This window comes from Mustela nivalis (genome assembly GCF_964662115.1).
Source record: "Mustela nivalis genome assembly, contig: HAP1_SCAFFOLD_681, whole genome shotgun sequence".
Lineage (NCBI taxonomy): Eukaryota > Metazoa > Chordata > Mammalia > Carnivora > Mustelidae > Mustela > Mustela nivalis.
In genome coordinates, this window is record NW_028135982.1 from 36,375 (window position 1) to 58,584 (window position 22,210).

At 44.4% G+C, this 22,210-nt stretch overlaps 1 protein-coding gene across 15 annotated transcripts in view; it reads right to left on the minus strand.

The window, feature by feature from the left end:
• Positions 1–943: 943 nt before the first annotated feature.
• The window catches only part of LOC309857380 (conserved oligomeric Golgi complex subunit 2-like), a gene marked incomplete at its 5' end in the record, with an annotated part of 224,882 nt that continues 203,615 nt past the window's right edge, over positions 944–22,210 (minus strand). For 8 of the 15 annotated variants that reach the window (XR_014307662.1, XM_082750097.1, XM_082750101.1 and 5 more), the window contains one exon: positions 13,654–14,215. Coding sequence is in view for 8 of the 15 variants with exons in the window: in XM_082750097.1 (XP_082606223.1) it covers positions 14,062–14,215 (154 nt within the window). Of the gene's footprint in view, positions 1,102–13,653; positions 14,216–14,240; positions 14,403–15,427; positions 15,691–17,620; positions 17,709–22,210 lie in introns of those variants that run through there. The other 7 variants (XR_014307661.1, XM_082750098.1, XM_082750099.1 and 4 more) reach the window with 4 other exon arrangements.

Here is a 22,210-nt window from a genome sequence, read left to right on the forward strand (position 1 = left end):
ACGTGCTGTAGAAGGGGTTCCCGCTGCTGTCCGGGCCGGACTCGCGGAACACGTCGTCCCAAATGTGCAGGCTCTCGTAGCGCTCGCGTGCCGCCTCGAGCAGCGCCGGCGCCCTCCTCCGCGCGCTCCCGCCGACCTGGGCCATAGCCCCGGCCGCCGCCGGCGCGCCGGCCCCACAGAGCGCCTCCCGGCCGCACGCGCCGGGCACTGGGCCCGCGACGCGGCCCGCCGCCCCCCACCAGCGCAGCCCGCAGCACAGCGCCCGCCGCGCCCGGCCGCCCGCCGTCTTGGCCGCCTCGGGCCCAGCGCCCGAGGAAGCACCCTCGAAGCTCGGGCGCCGCAGGCTGCAGGCCGCGGAGGGACGCAGGGCGGGAGGCAGGGGCTGCGGCCGGGCCCAGGCGCCACCGCTACCGCCGCCGCTGCGTCTCCTCAGCGCACGCTGCGTCCCTGCGCGCCCTCCCGCTGCACCCCGCGCTCCCTGGCCAACCTTGCCGGGCGCCAGCGGCCAGAGACGGACCCCGCCTCCTCGCACCTCCGGCCCGCCGGCCAATGGGGAGCAGGCCGGGGCGGGGCCCGCGCGGGCCCGCCCCACATCCCTCGGTCGAGCGGGGCGAGGAGTGCAGCAGTGGCGGCGGCGGCAGGGGGGAGAGCGGCCGGTGGCTTCCTCGCCTGCGGGACGTGTGGCCCGGGACGGCCACCCGCAGGCCCCACGCGGCCCTGCAGGGGGAAGGGAGGAACCGAGTGGTTTCCGGGGTTGTGGGGGACGCAGCCGGTCTTCCCGCCGCCCCAGCCGGCTCACGGAGCGTGAAGCCCGCGCTCTCGGTCCCCTTCCGCAGTCGGCGCCGGCGGCGGCGGGGAGCTGTCCCCCCCGGTGGTTCTGAACCAGGCGCTGCGGAAATTCCAGGTAGGCGCCAGGCCCGAGGGTCACGATTCCCGTGGCTGCTGTGGCTGTTGCTGCTTCGGTGCTCCACAGCCGGCTGTGCCTTGAGCTCTTGCAAGCACAAGGGCTATCTGGCTTCCGGGAGCCTTGCTCTAATAAGGAGCCCGCCTCGCTGGTTCATTTCTGGGGTCAGGTGGTGACTCAGTCTCGCTTCAATACCCCTGTAATTTGAGGGGGTCAACATCCGATCTTAGTCATTCCTCCCGTCTTTGACCTTTGACATCTTTAAACTCAAAGTATTCATTACCTTCCAAATATTAATTACTCTAACACCACCACTGCAACATCTTCACCCATACACTTGACACACTTGTCTGTTAAAATACGGCACAATCACCCAGGCTTCAGTGTTCTGATAAATAGATCAGAAAGGTTTCATCATCCCTCTGCCTTGGCCAGGAGTGCGTGGCACTCATTCCATTGATGACGATACACGTGATCAGGCGTTTCTTGCTCCTCTCTCCCTCCCACACTAATGCAATAAGTCACAATGATGGTAATTGGGCCATAAAGTCACTTGCACTCTGAAATAAAATAAATCCACAGAGATGTGAAGGGCTTGCAAATCCTACTGGGTATTAACTAAATAAGGATTACACGACAGGGAAAGGCATATTGCTATTTCATGCATAAAGGATGCAGATGCATAAAGGGTGAAGATGTTGGTACCACCAGCTAAGGTCAGTTCTAACAGCAGGTGAGCAGCTTCTGCTCTCGCCCTCCCCTCGCAAGCCCCTGTTTCCTCCTCCCAAACCAGAGTCTCTGTACCAGCATGAATTCCTGATCATCACTGAAAGATGATATATAAAAAGGAAAGGATTCACATGACATTGCTTTGTATATGAATTGGCTGATATACGTGAAATTGTTTGCAAAGCATTTCAACTCCGTTGGAAGAATTGTGTCACAGAAAAGAACTGGTTTCCAGCACTTCTCTATACTGTGTTAACCAGGGAAAGATTCTGAAGAGAGTTCATACAGGTAATCAGACTTAAAAGGGTCAATGACACATAGATTGAAGACGAAAAGTAAGATTGCGTAGCTCAAGTTCAAATTCTGCAATTAGGAATTCTGTAATACTCCTGTAAAATTTAATGATATATATTTTAAAAAATAATTGAAAGGGATCAAAACACTGAAATACATAGGCAAGAACTCCTTCTCTTCTCCAGGCAGCCAATGTAAAAGTCAGCAGCTAAAGTGAGGCTGTATTTTAAAAACAGTGGCTAGCTTTGCTACCCAGAGGAAGGAGGAAGTAGAGCAGTAACAGTTACAAGGATGGAATCAGTCTTCCATTGTGCCAAATCTGCATTTGTATGGTGCTAATCCCAAAGAAACCTTAGAGTCTTTGTGCTTATGAGCTCTCAAGTGCTTGTAGCTCACAGAGCATGCAACACTGGGAGAGGATTATATGGTCACAAAAGAAACAGACTGGGAAATCAAATTGTTATCCAAACCCTGGCCCAACAAAAATGAGATGGCTATGTCCATTTAGAATCAAGGGTTTAGCAACCAAGTGCTATTTTGTTTAAACAAATGTTTTCGACCAAGAACAGTAAAAACACTTCAGCCTTTAAAAACAGGTGGCTGATTCTCCTTGTGAAAGGAGGGGAGGAAAGGGAAGAAAACAACTGGAAAACAACAACCAAAAAACTTTCCCATCTGCTTGGCAACCTCCTACTCAATGCTATGATTATGGTTCTACATCATTAAGTTTTACAAGTAATGTTTTCTGGGAGGATAATTATAGAACCAGCATTATACTGAGATCTTTTAACTTTGAGTCATTTAAACACATCTTTCAAATAATACAACTTTGTAATATAATTAATTTTAAGATTAATATTGAACTTTTGGTTCATAGTCTGCACAAAAGGCTCCAGGGTAGTAAGAACAACCCATTTCTGTAGTAGATTCCTTAGGCTTTGTTAAGCCAGAGAGGTTCATGCTCTTGTGAAACTGGGGATAATAGCCATATTTCATTGAGTCTTGGCCTCCTTTCCTGGTATAGTTTAATAAGAAACAAAAAATGCTACCATTCAAACTATGATACAATGTTTTCTTTTCATTAATATTTTAATTTAAATGTATTCAAAAAGCTCTTTGGTAAGTATTTAGACAGATTTTTATTACATATGGCCTTAATGCATACATAAAAATAAAAGTTAAAATTTTTGGTTAACCTTTTTCCAAACCTCACATTAAGAATCTCACTACTTTTATTTACTTTCTAACTGAGAGATTTCAGTGCCCAGATTTTTCTCACAATATGTTCCTCTGAGCCACCCAGAGCTTCTGTCATGCTGCACTTAAAAAATTATTATTAGACATATAGCTGACATTCACTGTTAAATTAGTTTCAGGTGTACAACATAGTAATTTGACAATTCTATACATTACTCAGTGATCACCACAGTAAGTATATCATCACGTCACCATATAAACTTATTATAATATCATTGGCTGTATTCCCAATGCTGTACTTTTCATCTCCAGATGAGAACAGGAAATTATTTTATTTATTTTATAACAGGAAATTTGTACCTCTTAATCCCCTTCACCTATTTCACCCATCCCCCATCCACCTTCCCTCCCATAACCACCAGTTTGTTCTTTGTATTTAAAAGTCTATTTCTGTTTTTTTTTGTCTGTTCATTTGTTTCTTTTTTTATATTCCATATAGAAGTGAAATTACAGGGGTCCCTGGGTGGCTTAGTGGGTTAAAGCCTCTGCCTTTGGCTCAGGTCATGATACCAGGTTCCTGGAATCGAGCCCTGAGTTGGGCTCTCTGCTCGGTGGGGACCCTGCTTCACCTGCCTCTCTGCCTGTCTCTCTGCCTACTTGTGATCTCTCTCTCTTTCAAATAAATAAATAAAATCTTAAAAAGAAAAAAAAAAAGGAAGTGAAATCATATGGTATTTGCCTTTCTCGGTCTGACTTATTTCTCTTAACCTAATACCTTCTAGATCCAGCCATGTTGTCACAAATGGCAAGATCTCATTCTTTTTTATAGCTGGATAATATTCCATTATATATCTATATACACCATATCTTTACCCATTCATCTACTGATAAACACCTGAACTGCTTCCATATACTGGCTATTATAAATAGTGCTGCAGAAAACCTAGGAGGGCATATATCTTTTTGAATCAAGTGTTTTTATTTCCTTTGGGTAAATATCAAGTACTAGAATTACTAAAGCATATGGTAAATCTATTTTTAATTTTTTGAGGAACCTCCATACTGTTTTCCACAGTTGTTGCACCAATTTACTTTCCCACTAAAAATGTACAGAGGTTCCTTTTTCTCCACATCCTGGCCAACACTTGTTCTTTCTTGTCTTTTTAATACTGCCATTCTGACAAGTATAAGGTGATAGATCTCCCTGTGGTTTTGATTTTATTTTCCTGGTGATGAGTGATATTGAGCATCTTTTCCCATGTCTATTGGATGTCTGTATGTATTTTTTGGAAAAATGTCTATTAAGTCCTCTGCCCATTTTTCAATTGGATTATATGTTGGGGTTTGGGTTTTTGGGGGGTTTTGTGTGTGTGTGTGTGTGTGTGTGTTCTTTACATATTTTGGTTATTAATCCTTTATTATGTTTATCATTCACCACTATCTTCTCCCATTCTGTACGTTCCCTTTTGGTTTTGTTGCGGGTTTCCCTTACTGTGCAAAAGCTTTTTATTTTGTTGTAGTCTTAATAATTTATTTTTGTTCTTGTTTCCCTTGCCTAAGCAGACATACCCACAAATAATGTTGCTAAAACCAATCTCCAAGTGATTACTGCTTATTGTCTTTTAGGAGTTTTATGGTTTCAGGTCTCTCATTTATTCATTTAATTTTTTTTTTTAAGTAAGCTTTACACTGAATGTGGGACCTAAACTCACAGCCTCAAGAATAAGAGTCACATCCTGTACAGGCTGAGCAAGACAGGCACACCTCACACTTCACATTTAGATCTTTGATCCATTTTGAGTTTCTTTACGTGTATGGTAAAAGAATGTGGTCTAGTTTCATTATTTTGCATATGGCTCTCCAGTTTTCCCAACACTGTTTTTTGAGGAGACTTTCTTCTGTTACTTATACTTGCCCACTTTGTCAAAGATTAATTGACCATATAATTGTGGATTTATTTCTGGGCTCTCTATCCTGTTTCCATTGATTTATGCGTATATTTTCTCCCAGTACCCTACTGTTTTGATTACTATAACTTTGTAGTATATCTTGAAATCCAAGAAACTGATACCTCCAGCTTTGTTCTCCTTTCTCAAGATTGTTTTGCATGCTGCACTTCTTATAAAAGTATTCTGAAGTCATCCAAATTGCCACCCGTCCATTCTGGTGGTTTGATGCTGGTGGGGTTTCTCTTTTTCTTTTTTCTTTTTTTTTTTTCCTTATCTGAGATTTTCATATAATAACCAGTTTATTTTCTTTCTTTAAATGATCCTCCAAAGGCCTGTGGCTTGCCATGCCAAGGGATGTAGATGATCAGTTGTGCCCTAGGAGCAGTAACCACATGGCACAGGGTCAAGCTGTGGTAACTTTATAGGGACTTCCACCTGCTCAGCCCCAACTATAAGACAATTCCTGACATTGGAGATGTGAAAGAAAATGGGAGGGGAGGGGCATCTTAAAATCCATAAAATATGGAATATTGTCTCCTGTTTGTACTTTTACAATTTCTGATTTTGCAAATGGCCAAGCTGCCGCAGGGAACAAAAATGAGGTCCTAAGGTGGCAGAGACTGACCTGGCCAGCCCTGTACTGCACAGGCTATGCGTTACACGATCAGTATGAATGGAGAAAGCAGGGATGAGTCAGGGAAGCTGCTGCCTCTCCCTACATTGCCTTCATCACCCACAAGGAGGGGGCCCAAAGCCAAGGAGGACCTCCTGGAACTGAGACAGGGGAGGGGAAAAGAAAGCTGAACGATGCCACAGCTGCTGATCCATGACCAAAATATGGGGGAGAAGGCTGGAGGCAAATGTGCATGGTACACCGTGACATTTGGAGTCCTAGGTGACATAGAAGCTTAAGGATCCAACCTTGCTCAAACTGATTTTACATGATGATTTTATCTACTAATCAACCCAGAGGTGCAGAGAATGAAATAGGGCAATACTATAGAAAATGCTTGAGAGAAATCTCCCTTATGATGGAGATAACCTGATATTTCCATTGATTCATTCATTCGTTCAACAATTATGTACTGAGTATTATGTATCAAATCCTCTTCTGAACACAAAATAAATCAGGAAAAAAGCCCCCACAAGTACCATTTTTATAGCACATGCACTCAAATAGAAGAGAGAGAACAGACAGTAAATAAATAAATATATAATATGTCAGCTGTTGATAAGAAGTCAAAAGTAGAGAGGGCCAGAAACTATGTTGATTGTGATGGTGCTGGTGCTGGCTGTGTGCAGTTAGGGGAGATTACTCTGATAAAAAGACATTGGCAGATCCTTGAGTGGATTCAGAGAACAAGACGGGTACATTTAAGAAGAGGAAACAAGTGCAACCCCCCAAGGGAGGCACACACTTGCTGTACTCTGTTAAACACCAAGGAGGCTGGTGAGCGGAGGCAGAGACAGCTGAGTGAAGAGGTAGGAGATGAATTGAGAAGGAAGTTGAGTGTTACATTTTGTAAGACTGAATTTTGTATTGAGTGAAGTGGGGAGCCATTGGAGATCTTAGAGCAGAGAAATAACAAGGTCTGACTTTTGTCTTAAACGGATGCTTTAACTGCTGAGTGGAAAATAAACTAGAACAGAGCAAAAATGAATCCAGAAGACCAGATAGGAGACTATTACAATAACTCAGGCTATAGAAGACGGTGTTTTGGACCACAGTGGGAGTAACTGAAGTGTGGAGAACTGGTCAGATTTAGAATATTTTTGAAGATAGAATCCACAGCTTCTACCAAAGAATTAAACGTGGGCAGTGAAAGAAAGAGATGAATCAAGAATGACTCTACAGTTTCCTGTTTGAGCTATTGCAAGACCAGCAGAGCTCGAGAAGAATAAGAGCTTGGTTTTGAACATGTTGGGTTTAATTCATCTAGGTAGATCTGGAAAGCAGGCAGTGGAAGAAAGCTCAAAATCCAGGTCTGGACTGGAGGTGGAGATGTGAAGTCATCAGGAGACAGATGGTAGAAGAGGGACAGTCACCAAGGACTCAGTGTAGACAGAGGAGAAGTCTGAGGTTGGGTCCTGGAGCACATTCATACTCAGAGATCAGGGAAATGAGAAGAAACCCCAAGTGGATGGGCTTGTCTTCACTCAGAAGGGATTGGAGTAAGGGTTCCACCCAGGTAAACTTAGTGGGATTCTGTGGGTCTTCTTTCCTTACCGATTTTTCTATTCAAGATTTATTTGACAGAGAGAGAGAGAGCAGGAGCACACACATGCAGGGGGAAGAGACAGAAGGAGAGGGAGAGAATCTCAATCAGATTCCCCGCTGAGCATGGAGCCTGACATGGGGCTCGATTTCATAACCCTGAGCTCATGACCTGAGCCAAGATTCACATGCTTAACCACTTAGCCACCTACACACCCACCCAGTTTGTTTTTCTTTCTTTTTTTAAAATATTTTATTCATTTATTTATTTGACACAGAGAGAGAGAGAGAGAGAGAGAGAGAGAGAGAGAGAGATTACAAGTAGGCAGAGAGGCAGGCAGAGGGAGAGGGAGAAGCAGGTTTCCTGCTGAGCAGAGAGCCTGATGCGAGAGCCCGAGACCCTGAGACCATGATCTGAGCTGAAGCCACCCAGGTGCCCTCAATTTACTTTTCTCAGTGAAGTCATCAGAATGGTCAGTCATCAGCTGTATCTGATGGAAGGTGTTCAGTTCTCACTCTGAACAAAATGGCTGTACATTAGAATCACTGGGAGAATTTTAAAAGCACACTTATATCCAGACCCTAATTGGATATTAATCTAATTGGTTCTACACCAATTAGATCAGATCCTCTGGAGGTGGGCACTCCTGTGTTTTAAAGTCTTCCAGGTGATTCAAAAGTGTGGCCAGTGTTGAGAAGCCCTGGCTTAAGGTTGGAGGAAAGAAGATGTGAAATAGTCAAAATATTTCATGAGAAGAGTGGAGATTCTGTCGGTCAGAGAAACATACTTGGATTTGTGGCTAAGAATTTAATGTGAAAGGGGCGCCTGGGTGGCTCAGTGGGTTAAGCCGCTGCCTTCGGCTCAGGTCATGATCTTAGGGTCCTGGGATCGAGTCCCACATCGGGCTCTCTGCTCAGCAGGGGGCCTGCTTCCCTTCCTCTCTCTGTGATCTCTTCCCTTCCTCTCTCCTACTGTGATCTCCCTCTGTCAAATAAATAAATAAAATCTTAAAAAAAAAAACTTAATGTGAAAGCTTCCAGCATCGTTGCTTTTCTCACCAACCACCTTCAGCTGCCAGGGGCAGATGTAGGGTGGACAGAGGGTTGGGTTTTTACCAAGGTGGGGTTGTATCAGGTATGTATGATGTATGATGTATGATGGAGGTGAGAGTATGGGACAGGGATTATAGCTATGGGAGCGGACTCTGTGCCAGCTGCGGAGGCCTGTGAGAATTTGGGGGAAGGATCAAGAACCACAGAAAATGAAATAGGGGGACGTCTGGGTGACTCAGTTGGTTAAGCAGCTGCCTTCGGCTCAGGCCATGATCCCAGCGTCCTGGGATCAAGTCCCACATTGGGCTCCTTGCTCGGCAGGGAGCCTGCTTCTCCCTCTGTCTCTGCCTGCCACTCTGTCTGCCTGTGCTCACTCTCGCTCCCTCTCTCTCTCTGACAAATAAATAAAATCTTTAAAAAAAAGATTCTCTTCAAAAAAAGAAAATCAAATAGGTAAATGGCTTCTTCTGAGTGACTTAGATAATTAATACTTCTTGAAATAATTTAGTGCAGCCAGACCCCTGCAAAGCAGCACAAACAACTCTGATGAGTGCTTCAATCTACCACTTCTTCCCAGGGCTTCAATCAATTGCTTTCAACAAGTGAACCTTGAGATATTTAGAGCAAAGGAAAAACAATAAATATTGGAAGTTCGCATTTTTTTTAAGATTTTATTTATTTATTTGACAGAGACACAATGAGATAGGGAATACAAGCAGGGCGAGTGGGAGAGGGAGAAGCAGGTTTTTCCTCTGAGAAGGGAGCCCGACACGGGGCTGGATTCTCAGGCCCCTGGGATCATGACCTGAGCCGAAGGGCAGATGCTTAGCAATTGAGCTACCCAGGCTCCCCTGGAAGTTAGCTTTTTACATTCTTGGAAAATGGGATTTTGTATGTTTATGTCCTTTTTCTGTCCCCTTGTGGATATTTTCCCTCTTGAAACACACCCAACCCCTGCTCCACAGTTGTCCAGTAAAAGAAAGGGGTCTGAGTGCCATCCCCAAAGTTCACTTGCGTTTAAAGGAGAAACAATCCTGGGAAGCTGTTTTACACAAAAGAGTAGATTGCTCAGTTGTATAAACTCAGGTATTATAAGAAAACGGGAGAGATATTCCTTACTAGAAGGGGGACCTGCTCAGCGTTTCTAAATTCACATTGGTAGATTGTTGAACTCTTGTAGGCTGAGTGTTAAAATCACATTTTTCCCTCCGTTTTCTTACAGAGACAATGATGGTTCTTCCAAGATTGTCTGTGCAAGGCTAGGCACCTGCAAAACCACACATTTGACTTGAGCCATCACCCAAGTAGAATGTAATCCGCTCTCAGATCATAGGAGAAAAAAGAGAGAGAGAATCCCAAGGAGAAACACTCACGTCAGGAGTTTCATCAAATTTAGTGCACGTCTCACCATTTATCTTCTTTTGCCGTAATTTTTTAAATAAACACTAATGTCAAATTGCCCTGCGTTACAACGGGCAACTCAGTTATCAGAAAACCACGAGTCTCCAATGTTTGTTCTAATTACTAAAGCAGAAGAGCAGACAGAGTTTAGAAAATTTTCAACAAGGCTTAAACAAGAGAGATTTTCCACTTTTTTCTAATCAGGTCAACATAGATACCACTTTCCCTACAACCTTGTAGGCAGTTGGTATTTTTCAGAGATATCATTTGGTTCTTTATAGAAGGCTTAAAGTTGGAGGTCCATAAAAACGATAATCAACTTTTATGTGTGCCTTCTATAGGCCAGAAACTGTGCTAAATGAACAGTATCTAATTTAATCCTCCTAATAAGCCCTGTGAAGTCAATACTACTGACTATTCTCACTCCAAGGGGGGGCAAAGCAGATGCTTCGAGAGTTGAACTCAGTTTTCCAAGTTCATACAGCTCGATATGATGGAATCAGGACTTGAGCTCAGTCTAATGCCAGGTTGGACCCTCAGTGGCAGCTACTGTAGTTTTTTTGACCATCACCTGCTTCCCTCCCCCACCCCCGCCCCCATCTCATTCCCATTTAGGGATAATCAGCCATACCTAAATGACAGTGGCCAGGCAGGAAGGGTGGCTACTGGGTTTAATTATTTATATCCAGAGGGAAGAGTCGCCTCGCCCCATACATTCTGCTTCAGCTCTTGCCCTGCCAGGGGAGTAGCCATCCTTCAAACCATCAGTGTTAATTGCTGGTGAGGGATTAATTAGGCGGCAGGGGTCACACACAGTTTACTAGTCATGCATATTTCTTTCAGAACACCTAAGTACCATTCCCTTGGAGATGAGAAGAAATGATGGGAGGGATGTTAAAAGGCACTCCCAGAAATATTTCTGGACCAGTCATGATCACTAGCCCTTATGATACTCTTGGAGTCATTTTACTGGTTCTTGAAATGAGTGCACTTGCCCTATGATGGCTTGGCCCCTCCCAGTAATCAGAAGCTCCCAGGATGGGTCAAAGATTACTTTATTTGCTATAATTCTGCAAGTTGAATGTATCTCTCAGCCATTTCCTGTGAATGCTATTATGGGGCAGGCACAGGGGGATGACTATGGGACAGAAACATATCAGGTGAGAGGGATCCTATGCTTTTGTATGAAGGAGAAGCCCATTCTCTTTGGTGATGGGAGTTTCCCTTCTGCTCTGACTCCTGCCCAGCCAGGATCAGTGGGGAGCCTCCTCCTTTGGACGACAGGTCTCTTTCTTTCTAAATCCTCTTTTTTTGGGCCAAAAAGCAAGGCTACCCTTCTTTTCATCTTTCAGCTTTTTCATCCTGGCCAACGACACTCAAACACCCTCGCCCCCAATTTGGGCTGCTAGACTATGCCAAGAGGCCACATACTGGGTATATTACCTCAGGCCCAGTGTTTGGACTTCACTGAACCTTAATTGTAACATCTGAGAAGGGTTGGGGAGGCGGATGTTGTGAGGATTCATTAAGACAATATTAAATTTTTATCACGGAGTCAAGAAAGATCTCTTGTTAGGAATGTGTTCAATCTTACCAGGATAGAGGGCAAAATAGCATTTTACATATATTTTTTTAATAAAGTATTTCTTTTTTAGAAATTATTTATTTGACAGAGAGACAGAGCAGGAATACAAGCAGGCGGAGTGGGAGAGGGAGAAGAAGGCTTCCTGCTGAGCAGGGAGCCCAATGTGGGCCTCCATCCCAAGACCCTAAGATCATGATCTGAGTGGAAAAAAGACGCTTTAAGGACTGAGCCACCCAGGTTCCCTGCAAAACAGCATTTTAAAAAAAATTTTATTTATTAATTTGACAGACAGAGATCACAAGTAGCCAGAGAAGCAGGCAGAGAGAGAGGGAGAAGCAGGCTCCCCGCTGAGCAGGGAGCCCGATGCGGGGCTCCATCCCAGGACCCTGGGATCATGACCTGAGCCGAAGGCAGAGGCTTTAACCCACCGAGCCACCCAGGCACCCCGGAAAACAGCCTTTTAAACAATATTTTTATTTTTATTTTATACATATATATGTAAACATAGAATTGAATGTATACATATAAATATAATTTGTAAACACATTTGATATACATTTATGTTTATCCTAGGATACAACACTGCCCTCCTGAGCAGCGCAAGAGGGTGGGTTTTTACAGAGAATCACCAAACAGCTTGACCCAACTGAAGGGCCAGCCTTGCACTGCTGCTTAAGAGAAAGCCTTGAGTTGGGAAAGGTTTGACAAATACTGAGAAAAACCAGTCAATTAATATGTTAAAAACACTACCCAACCACAGTATGACCCATTTAGACATATGGCTTTAATTTTGACTTTAGTCTCCAAAGCCTAGGGGTCCCTGGGGAAAGGGGGCAGAGGGAGAGACAGGACCAGCTTCTCTGTGGGCCAGGTTTCTGGGGTTGCTCCCAGCCCTGCCCCCAGAGGGAATGCCCCCACCCAGGGCTTTGCTCCCAGAAGGGCCCCTCCCCCAGAAAGCCCCTTCCCAAAGGGCCCTGCCCTTTGGCTACACCCTCAGAGGTCCCATTATCCACCCCCAACCCACTCACACCCCCCTAACCGCCAAGCACCACCCTCAGAAGGGTTCTAAGGTGAAGTCAGTGTGCTTCTCTCTCACTGTCTAGGAATTACTCAGTTTTATTTTTTACTTTGTGTTTTTTGAGCGAAGTGGGTGGTGTAAGGACCTATTTTATATTTTTATATTTTAGCCAGAGGCTTCCATTGAGGTTACACAATAACCTTGTTGTTTAACCCTTAAGCCGTCCCTGCTCCCCTTCTCCCAGGGGACTTACTTAAAAACAAGTCCGGGAAATCAACCTCAGGTAACAAAGCCCAAATACAAGGGTGGGTCAGGCCAGGTAAGACATCTGATCAGTGGAGGGTTGCATACTGTCTCCCTAGCTACCAAGGAGTATGTGTCCCGCCCTTTGTGAGTCTTTTGGGCGCCAATCCTAACCAAGGTGATAGGCTAGGTCAAATATCTACTAAAAGGTAAGTGGTCACCTAGCATCACTGTGCAGCTTTCTCTGTGTGTTACAATTTCATTGGCCACCTGTGCATGACCAGGCCCAACCACATGGCCTATGTCCTTAAAAGCTAGTCCGTAAAGGAGAGAGGGGTTGACTTCTCTGTAAGAAAAGTGGCCCTGGCTGGTCAGTTTGATTCTTGATGCTTGGTGCGAAATAAAGCTTTGTTGACCTTCGCTTTGTATCAGTCTCGCTCTTTTAATCATGGACCCATTATTGGGGCATAACAGGTGGGACAGTGGAGCACGTACATAGCAGAGGGGACAGCCCAGTGTGGGTATCCACCATTCCTTGCCTCCTCATTTGCATGTACTACTCGCCCTACCCGGTGAGCACAGCATGGAAATGGACACCTCGTGAGTGGTGGTCAACGAGACTCGCCCACCACGTGACGTCTATGACCGAGTCAACCGGAGCTCGCCTTCCCTACAGACCAGAGCTTGCTCTGAGCACCGGCAGGAGGTGGTGGCCTCTTGTGAGCAGCCCAGAACCCTGTCTTGTCCTTTCTCACTCATGTCAACTCCCTGTGTTAGCCAAGCCTTGGAAGTGGTGACTTAGGAGGGAAGGGAAAGAAAGGCAGCCCCCGGCTCCTGATCCTGTCAAGTTCCTTACTCATCAGGAAGCCGAGGGAGGCAGGGTCGGTGGAACATGTGTGAGTCCCCAGGTGAGGTAAAGATGGCAGAGCTGGTCTTGTTCAGGATTTCCACGGTTCTTATAAGAAGAGGGCACGTGGGTGTGCCCCAGCTGTGGAATCCCTGCGTGAATTATTTAACACTGACATTGCACCCTGCGAAGATGAATGGCAAGAATCATGCCCATAATCACATTTTAAAATTTTTATTTGCTTGGAATGACATTAAATGCAAATAGAAAACAGCAGCCATGCCCCTTCAGAAGACAGACCATGGAGGAAATGAGCTTTCTATTTTAGTACCTTTAACAAACACTTCCTCCCTGTTTTTGCCCAAAGGGCCCTATATCTTCATTTTGCATGGGGCTTGTAAATTATGTAGCCAGCCCTGGGGACAGCTGTGCAGTGTCTCAATGACCCAGTGCAGGGAATGGCAGGAGCCTCCCTCCTTGATACAGTAGTATTACACAAGCCCCTGAAGCTGAAACAGAACTTCAGGATAAAGTCTGCGGGGGAGGTCCTCAAATTTCTGAGTCATGGGCTGTCGTAAACAAAATATCAACAGCCGGGTGGCTTAGGCAACATACAATTTATTTTCTCATGGTTCTGGGCGCTGGAAGTCCAAGATCAAGGTGGCAGTAGGGTTCGATTCTTCAAACGTCTCTCCTTGGCTTGCAGATAGCTGTGTTCTCCACTCTGTCTTCAAACGATTGTCCTTCAGTCTGTACTGTCTGTGTCCTAATCTCTTCTTCCTGTAAGCACACCAGTCCTGTTGGCTTGGTGCCCACCCCCAGTGAGCTCGTTTTCCCTTTATCACCTCTTTAAAAATCCTGTCTCTGAATACTGCCACATTCTGAGATGCTGGGTGTTAGGACGTCAACGTAGGAATCTGGGGGCATCCAACTAAGCCCATAACAATAGTCAAAACTGGATCCGAAACTGAAATTTAGACACATTTTAAAATGCTAAAAGTGTATATATATATATATATATATGTATATACATATATATATATATATATAATTTTTGTGGTAGGCCTGAGATGGTTGGTAGGCTGAGATGTATTTGTAACCTTTGAGGGAAACATCCTTTGGAATGATCGAAGAGAGCTTCTATGTAATTCCATACATCCACAATTAAACCCCAGAGCTTTCTAATTTGGAATTTGGCTGTTTTGTGCTTGGTGGCAACCAAAACCAGCCTAGGGATTTTCTTTTGTTTTGACAGAAAAGTAGGAGGCAGAGGACTTGAGCATTTAGACATCTTGCTGCTCTTTGGTTTAATCATACTCTACTGAGTTGCCTGAAACTAATTAAGCTCTTGGCTCTGTAGAGGAGAGATGATGTTCATTACATGTCATTGGCCACATTGTTCCTTTTTTTAATTGTTGTTAATATTTGTGTTATTTTTCAGTATAAGAGACAAGCTTTATCTTAGTTTGGGCTGATGTAACAAGAGCACCATAAACTAGGTGCTTTAAAGACATACTTATTTCTCTCAGTTCTGGAAGCTGGGAAGTCTACGATCAAGACCCTGGAAGATTCCGTGTCTGTTCAAGTGCCCACTTCCTGTGTCACAGATGACCATCTTCTCCCTATAACCTCCAAGGTGCAGGAGGCGAGGGATCTCTGTGGGGTCTCTCTTATGGAGACACTAATCTCGCCCATGAGGACTCCACCCTCATGACCTAAACATCTCCCAAGGACCCCATCTCCTAGTTATGTCCCTTTGGACATTGAGTTTTCAACTTATGAATCCTGGAGGGATACACTGTCTACAGTGAGCTTCGTCAAACATCTTTTATGTTCAAGGCACTGTTTTTTGGCAAAATTAATCATTTCCTACACATCCTTTGAAGCAAGAGTATTTCTGCACTTTTCCTTCCTTTAGAACCTTTCTCTAGAGAGGATCCTAAAAAGTTCAGAAAAGATGCAGAAGAAACCTGCTGGTTAGCTTGTTTTTCACAGTAGAGCAGAATTCATTTTGAAGTAGGTTAATCTTAGAAATCCAGGCAAAGACACTTCGCTTGAAAATCATCTCAAATGATCAGTTTTGTTAGTATGAGTAATAGTAACTATAAGATCAATAGAACAACTTTTTGTTCTACTGTGGGCCTACTGTGTGCTGGGTACCTCGGAGCATCTGAGTCGAACCATCTCGTGATCCTTTCAACAGCCCACTGAGGGTCACACTGTCTTCTCCTCCACGTTATGGATGAGCCTTAAGTCTGGGCCAGAAATGACACAACTTTCCCAAAGCCATATTGCTACTGAGGGGCCAGCTGGGATCTACGCCCACTCTGGTGCCAGAGCCTGTGATTGCAAACGTGGGCTGCACTAGCTGTTCAGAACAAAGGACTGTTCATGGAGGTGACACAGCTAACCCGTGAGACCCACCACCCTTTTCCCTAAGGTCATCCCGGTACAGCCTGCAGTGATGGCCCGAGTTAAGCATTCGAACTTGGTGCTGCAGAGGGCGTGTTTTAGGGACAAGATTGGTGTTAAGGGGTTCTAATAAAGCCCAGAGGGAATGGAAGGAAACAGGACTTGGGGAAATATCTGGGTCCCTGGAGCAGTGATCTCCTTTTATTACTGTGCACCTCTCTTTCACAAAAATAAATACGTAAATACATACATACATACATACATACATACAAAAATATTTGCGTACATACCACCAATTTAAGCAAATTTTTGATAAATTATAGACTCTACTACTCTAAATTATTATGCACATTATAAATGACATGCAAAAGCTAAACAGTTAAGTGGATGACATGAAATATGAATAAAACCTATAATATTTTCTTCCAGCCCCTTACTGGACTATTTCTCAAACTCCCTTTGGAGAAGACTTTTTAAAGATTTGTTTATTTATTTATTGAGAGAGAGAGACAGCACGTGTGTGCACATGTGAGTAGGGGGGTGGGGCAAAGGGAAAAGGAGAGAAGCAGACTCCCCATTGAGCACAGAGGCCTCACTAGGGCTCAATCCCATGACCCTGAGATCATGACTTGAGCCAAAATTTTGAGTCAGACATTTAATCAACTGAGACACCCAGGTGCCCTGGAGAAGACTTTTTAAGAAAGAGATAGGACACTTGGAATTATAGCAATAATTCCTAGAATTAATCTTTAAAAGTGGGAAGATAGAAATGGTTTTTTTAAGTTTTTTTAAAGATTTTCTTTATTTATTCATAAGAGATGGGAGGCAGAGACAGAAGCAGGCTTCTCGCAGAGCAGGAAGTCCAGAGTGGGACTTGATCCCAGGACCTGGGTCATGACCCTAGCTGGAGATAGACGCTGGAGACACTGATAAACCAAACTTTAGGGAAAAATACTGAACTTTACTGGGAAGATGAAGCAGAACAACAGCATATGGCAGCAACATGAGTTTTAGATAGCTGTTGGTCACCCAGAAGGCTTAAGGTGGAGAGAAAAACAAAAGGCTGTAGTGACCCAAAATTGTCCGAGTTGTGTAATTTGACCCAGGAACTTCCGGGTGACATATAGATTTGTTTATTTATTTCGCGGACAGCGCCATGTGGGGAAAGAGCGAGGGGGAATGAGAATTCCATACAAACGTGTGAGTGGCTCTTCTCCCATCTCCAGGGGGGGAAGGAAGAGATTGGGTTTACTCCAGTAAGCATGGTGATGAGTTGGTGAGGTAGGTTGACTAGATGTCTGGACACCTGAAAAAGCCAGCTAAGGCTGGCTTCCTGGCCATCTTGTCAGTGTCTTATTGAAAGCTTTTCATGTGCAAGACTTTCTTTTAACAGGTTGCCAGGTAAATCAGACTACCAGCCGACATGTGTCATTGCTCAGGTGGTCCATGACACAATGTCCTGCAACTAAGGGGATGCACTTAGCATTACAGACATCGTTCTGTCTTTGTTATTTTGAAATTTAGAAAATATCTTATTAATTTGTTCACTCCAAAGAGGCAATTTATTGCTTACTATGACAGTCTTTTGGTAGAGGACACAAAACTGCTTTCTTTGTTATGAAAATCAATGTGTTACACCAATTTTCTGAAAGATGGAAGTAAAGTGCCTCCTTCCAGCTGGGTCAGGACATAAGTGTACCCTATGTATTAGTTTTTCAATAGAGTCCATTTACAGAATGTACATGTCTCTCAATACAGAAGACATTTGCTCACATTTATGTGTAGAACATTCCCGAACCTGGTCCAGGTTGTGGATGAAACCGTCACTCTGACTGGCAAGGCATAACGAAGAAGAGTTTTCCTGTAAACAATATGTGGTCATGGAAGGAATCAGCACTGCAATTCGTGGCTGATTCCAAAAGCTCTAAGAGGTGGTAGATGCACAGGCAAAGTGGTGACTTTTGCAGAGGAAGCAGGCTGGGGAGAGATAGCAAAACAGAAGTTTGAGAGGGCCCTAAAATCTCCTCCTGTGGGATTATTGGCCATTGAGCTTGAGAAAGGCTATGGGGAAAACTTGAAAGAGCATCAGATCAAACCCTTGGCCACTGGAGATTGAAACTGACATGAGCAGCACTATCTCTATTCTTGACCCAAGGCCACAGGATGACAAGCTTTGCTTTTTCAATGTGGTCTCATGTCTCTATACTGCCCTATAAAGAAATTAATACAAATAAATTCTGAGAGTGTAAAGTGTAAGCAGAGCTCCCCTTGGCCATTTCCTAAGTTTTGTCCACTCCGAAGTTAGTATCACTTTGGTGAGTGCATTGCAGGAAATGGCCTTAATGATCAATGGCAGACCTCCACTCCAGAGTGACATAAAAAGCAATCTGCACCTCCTTCCTGATTTGTCTGTAATGAACCTTGCTTTCCTCAGGTCCCAGCATTCGAGGCAGATAAATATGTTCCCTTTCGTTGGCTCTTACTCATACTTCAGCAAGATTTCCCATGTGCTTTCCTTGGCTGGCTGGGAAACTGGACCACAATTTATGGGATCTTAGGGGACAGGCGCGTAGAATTCCAGTGGGATCCCGGAACAGAACCTAATTGGAGATTAGAGATGGTCTAATGTAAGTTCACACTGTCTATTGAAAATGTATAGACTCATTATGGTCAAGAAGGCTGGAAGATAAGTAGATTTTGGGAAAGATGCAGGTAAATTCAGGGAGGTGGCAAATTACCCCAGGGAAAGTAGAATGGCTAAAGAGTATGGCCCAAACTTTTTAAAAAGATTTTATTCACTTATTTGACACACAGAGAGCCAGAAAGCACAAGTGGGGGGAATGGCAGAGGGAGAAGGAGAAGCAGGCTCCCCGCTGAGCAGGGAGGCAAATGTGTGGGACTCAATCCCAGGACCCTAGGATCATGACCTGAGCTGAAGGCAGACACTTAACCGACTGAGCCACCCAGGCACCCCCTGGCTCCAACTTCCAAAGATGGTGTATGAGCTACCTTTGGTGGGAAGGAATGAAGATCAGCAACTGTCCTTGATTCTGCTTCTCAGGAAGGCATTGTGATGTGATGCCCAGGACTTTGGAGACAGACACACGCTTGGTGCCCTCTGGCTCTGCCGCAAAAGCAACACCTTCCAGAGGGCAGCTGCAGGCACCCGGTGGCGTCACACAGGTCAGACCCGGGAGGCACTCAGCCACGTACCCATTCCACCATCCTGCTGGGTTTGGAAGAGCGCTATCAAAGTCCCTGCTGCCGAAGGACCATCCAGAGTGACATGTCCCATGGGGCACGCCGGCATTCCTTTACCCCTTCAGGTTATTGGCAGCAAGGCTGGAAATTTTTTAAATTGCCTGGGAAAATGATAGCAAACGGCTCCAAAAAGGAGTTTCAAAATGCAGACTTCATACTATGTTTTGAGTACATTTCATTCATTTGGCAGGTACTGACAGGGTGCTTAAGTGCCAGGTGCTGCTGCATTAGAAACGGACTTGAGAAGTTAACAGGAGGGGGCTCCAGCCCTCAACCAGCACAAAGTCGATCAATGGATGCATGTGACAGACAGAGCACTGTGACGGGGAGTACTAGGTGCTCTCATAAGAAGGGTGTGCTAGGAGCTAAGGGAACACTCGGGGGGAGCCAGCACCAACACTCGGGGAGAGCTGTGGGAAATATGATGGATGCAGATGGCTCCAGGGGAAACCAGAGAACTGCTCAGATCCCTGCTTCTTAACAGCTCCAAGTGCCCGCTGCTTCAGAGTGGGGGCTGGGCGAGCAGGGAGCTGGGGTGGGCGCAGGGATGCCTGATTTCCGACCTGCAGCCCCTGCACTGTTTCACCTGTCCCTTTAGGAGTACAATGACATAGGATTTCACCAACGGAGGATCTACCCCTGCATCCTGGTACTGGAAAAGCACGTGAGGGCTGCGGAGCTGAAAGCAAGAGTTTGTAGTTCCAGTAATGTGTGCAGGGTTTTAAAAAACTATATACGGGAAAATATCCGGTCTTATTTGCATGTGTTTGTATCATGCACAATTTTTAACTGCAATCCTCCTTTTACCTTCTTCCCTGTTGTTAAGACTCTCCTCTCCTCACCGCTGCCTTTGTCCCTATAATACCTGTTGACAGCCTGGTGCTCATCCATGAGCTCATTCGCCTCTATCCACGCACGCATGGGGCTCTGTCACTGTTTAACAAATATGGGCTTATTTTATCTACCTCTTGATCTAGTGCTTCCCAGTTAATAATCCCTCCTGCATAACGTCCTTCTGTTTTTACCTTCATTTTTATAAAGAATGGCTGCTCACCTTTTATCAGGTGCCTTTATTTTTTTATCAAATGCATTTATTGCTATGGTCTTAAGAGTTTTTTCACAGTTAATTTAGTGATGAGGTAAATCTTATTGATTTTCTGGTCTTGAGCTCCCTTTATTTTCCTGGAATGAATCCAAGTTGGTCTCAGGATATAGTCCTTTGATAGATGCCTGACTTCTGTTATTTGCTAACATTAGTTCAGTTTCTGTTAACTAATCTGTCCTAAGCCAGATTTGTTAATAGCTTCCCCGTTCCTCCCTCTCAGGTTTGGGTATTAAAATTGTACTCAGCTTCATCAAGTGAATTGACTTATTATTGTTTAATTGCCTGTTGCCATTTAACAGTAGAATGACAGTTATCCAGCTGCAAACCTGTCTGATCTTGGAACTCATCTTCTGAATTTTCCATTCTTTTTTTTTTTTAAAGATTTATTTATTTATTTGACAGAGAGAGATTACAAGTAGGCAGAGAGGCAGGCAGAGAGAGAGAGGAGGAAGCAGGCTCCCTGCTGAGCAGAGAGCCCGATGCGGGACTCGATCCCAGGACCCTGAGATCATGACCTGAGCCGAAGGCAGCGGCTTATCCCACTGAGCCACCCAGGCGCCCCTGAATTTTCCATTCTTGAATCATTTGGATGATTTTGTTTTCCTAGGAAATCATCGTTTCTTCTAGGTTATCAAATTGATTAGTATAAAGTGCCTTGCAGTTTAGTGATTCTTTTATATTATGCATTTGCTTTTATATCTCTGTTCCCAACCCTTATCTGTTTTGCAACTCTCTCTCTCTCTCTGTCCCCTCCTCCCTGAAACCCCCCTTTCCCCATCCCCCTTCCCTCTCTCCCCACCTCCTTCCACACCCCATCTTCCCCCTCTCTTATCCTTAATAGGGCATGTGAAGTTTTTTTTATTATTATTTCATTAGTCTTTCATAAAAACAACTTTGAGTTTATTTGCCCCTCATATTTTTTATTAGTTTAAAAATTTATCTTTATTATAACTACTTCCTTTCTTTTGATTGAGCTGCCCTTTTCTGATGGGTTTAACTGAGTAGTTTCTTTTATTCAAGAAAATGTTTGAAATTGAAGATATTTGACACTAAAGTCTCCTTAGAGTATAACTTCTCTTGTCTTCTGTAAGTTTTGGTATGAAATAGTCTCCTTTTCATTGATTTCAAGATTTTCTTCAGTTGTCTTATGATTTCTTCTTTGACTGAAGACTGTATTTCTTTTTTTTTTTTTAAAGATTTTATTTATTTATTTGACAGAGAGAGATCACAGTAGGTAGAGAGGCAGGCAGAGAGAGGGGAAGGGAAGGAAGCAGGCCCCTGCTGAGCAGAGAGCCCGATGCGGGACTCGATCCCAGGACCCTGAGATCATGACCTGAGCCGAAGGCAGCGGCTTAACCCACTGAGCCACCCAGGCGCCCCAAGACTGTATTTCTTAACTTGTGTGTAGTTTCAATTTTTTGTTACCAGGTTATCTAATTCTGATTATACTGGATTGTGATCAAAGAACTGTTCTTTAAATCTTTAATTTGGAAGGCTTGTAAAGGTTTCCTTTGTTGCCTAGTATGCAATTAATCTTTACAAATATGGCTTTCTTTATGTGTAAGAAAGAAATGTTTTCCGAGGGAAATAAGGATGTCTATTTTCTTTTTTTTTTTTAAAGATTTTATTTATTTATTTGACAGACAGAGATCACAAGTAGGCAGAGAGGCAGGCAGAGAGTGAGAGAGAGGAGGAAGCAGGCTCCCCGCGGAGCAGAGAGCCTGATGTGGGGCTCGATCCCAGCAAAAGGCAGAAGCTTAACCCACCCAGGCGCCCCAAGATGTTTATTTTCATTTGGGATTATGGAGGGGCAAGGTGTTTTTGGCTCTCCTGCTGAAGGAGGGACTCAGTCAGTATTGTCTCCACCTTTTTCCCTAATAGTAGCTCTGGAAGATGAAGATGTCCCTCCATTTCCCAGACATGAGGGTTTGACCAGGACATGGGATGTATAAGCTCATTGACATACTCTCATGAACTAAGCCCTGGTTTATTGGTCA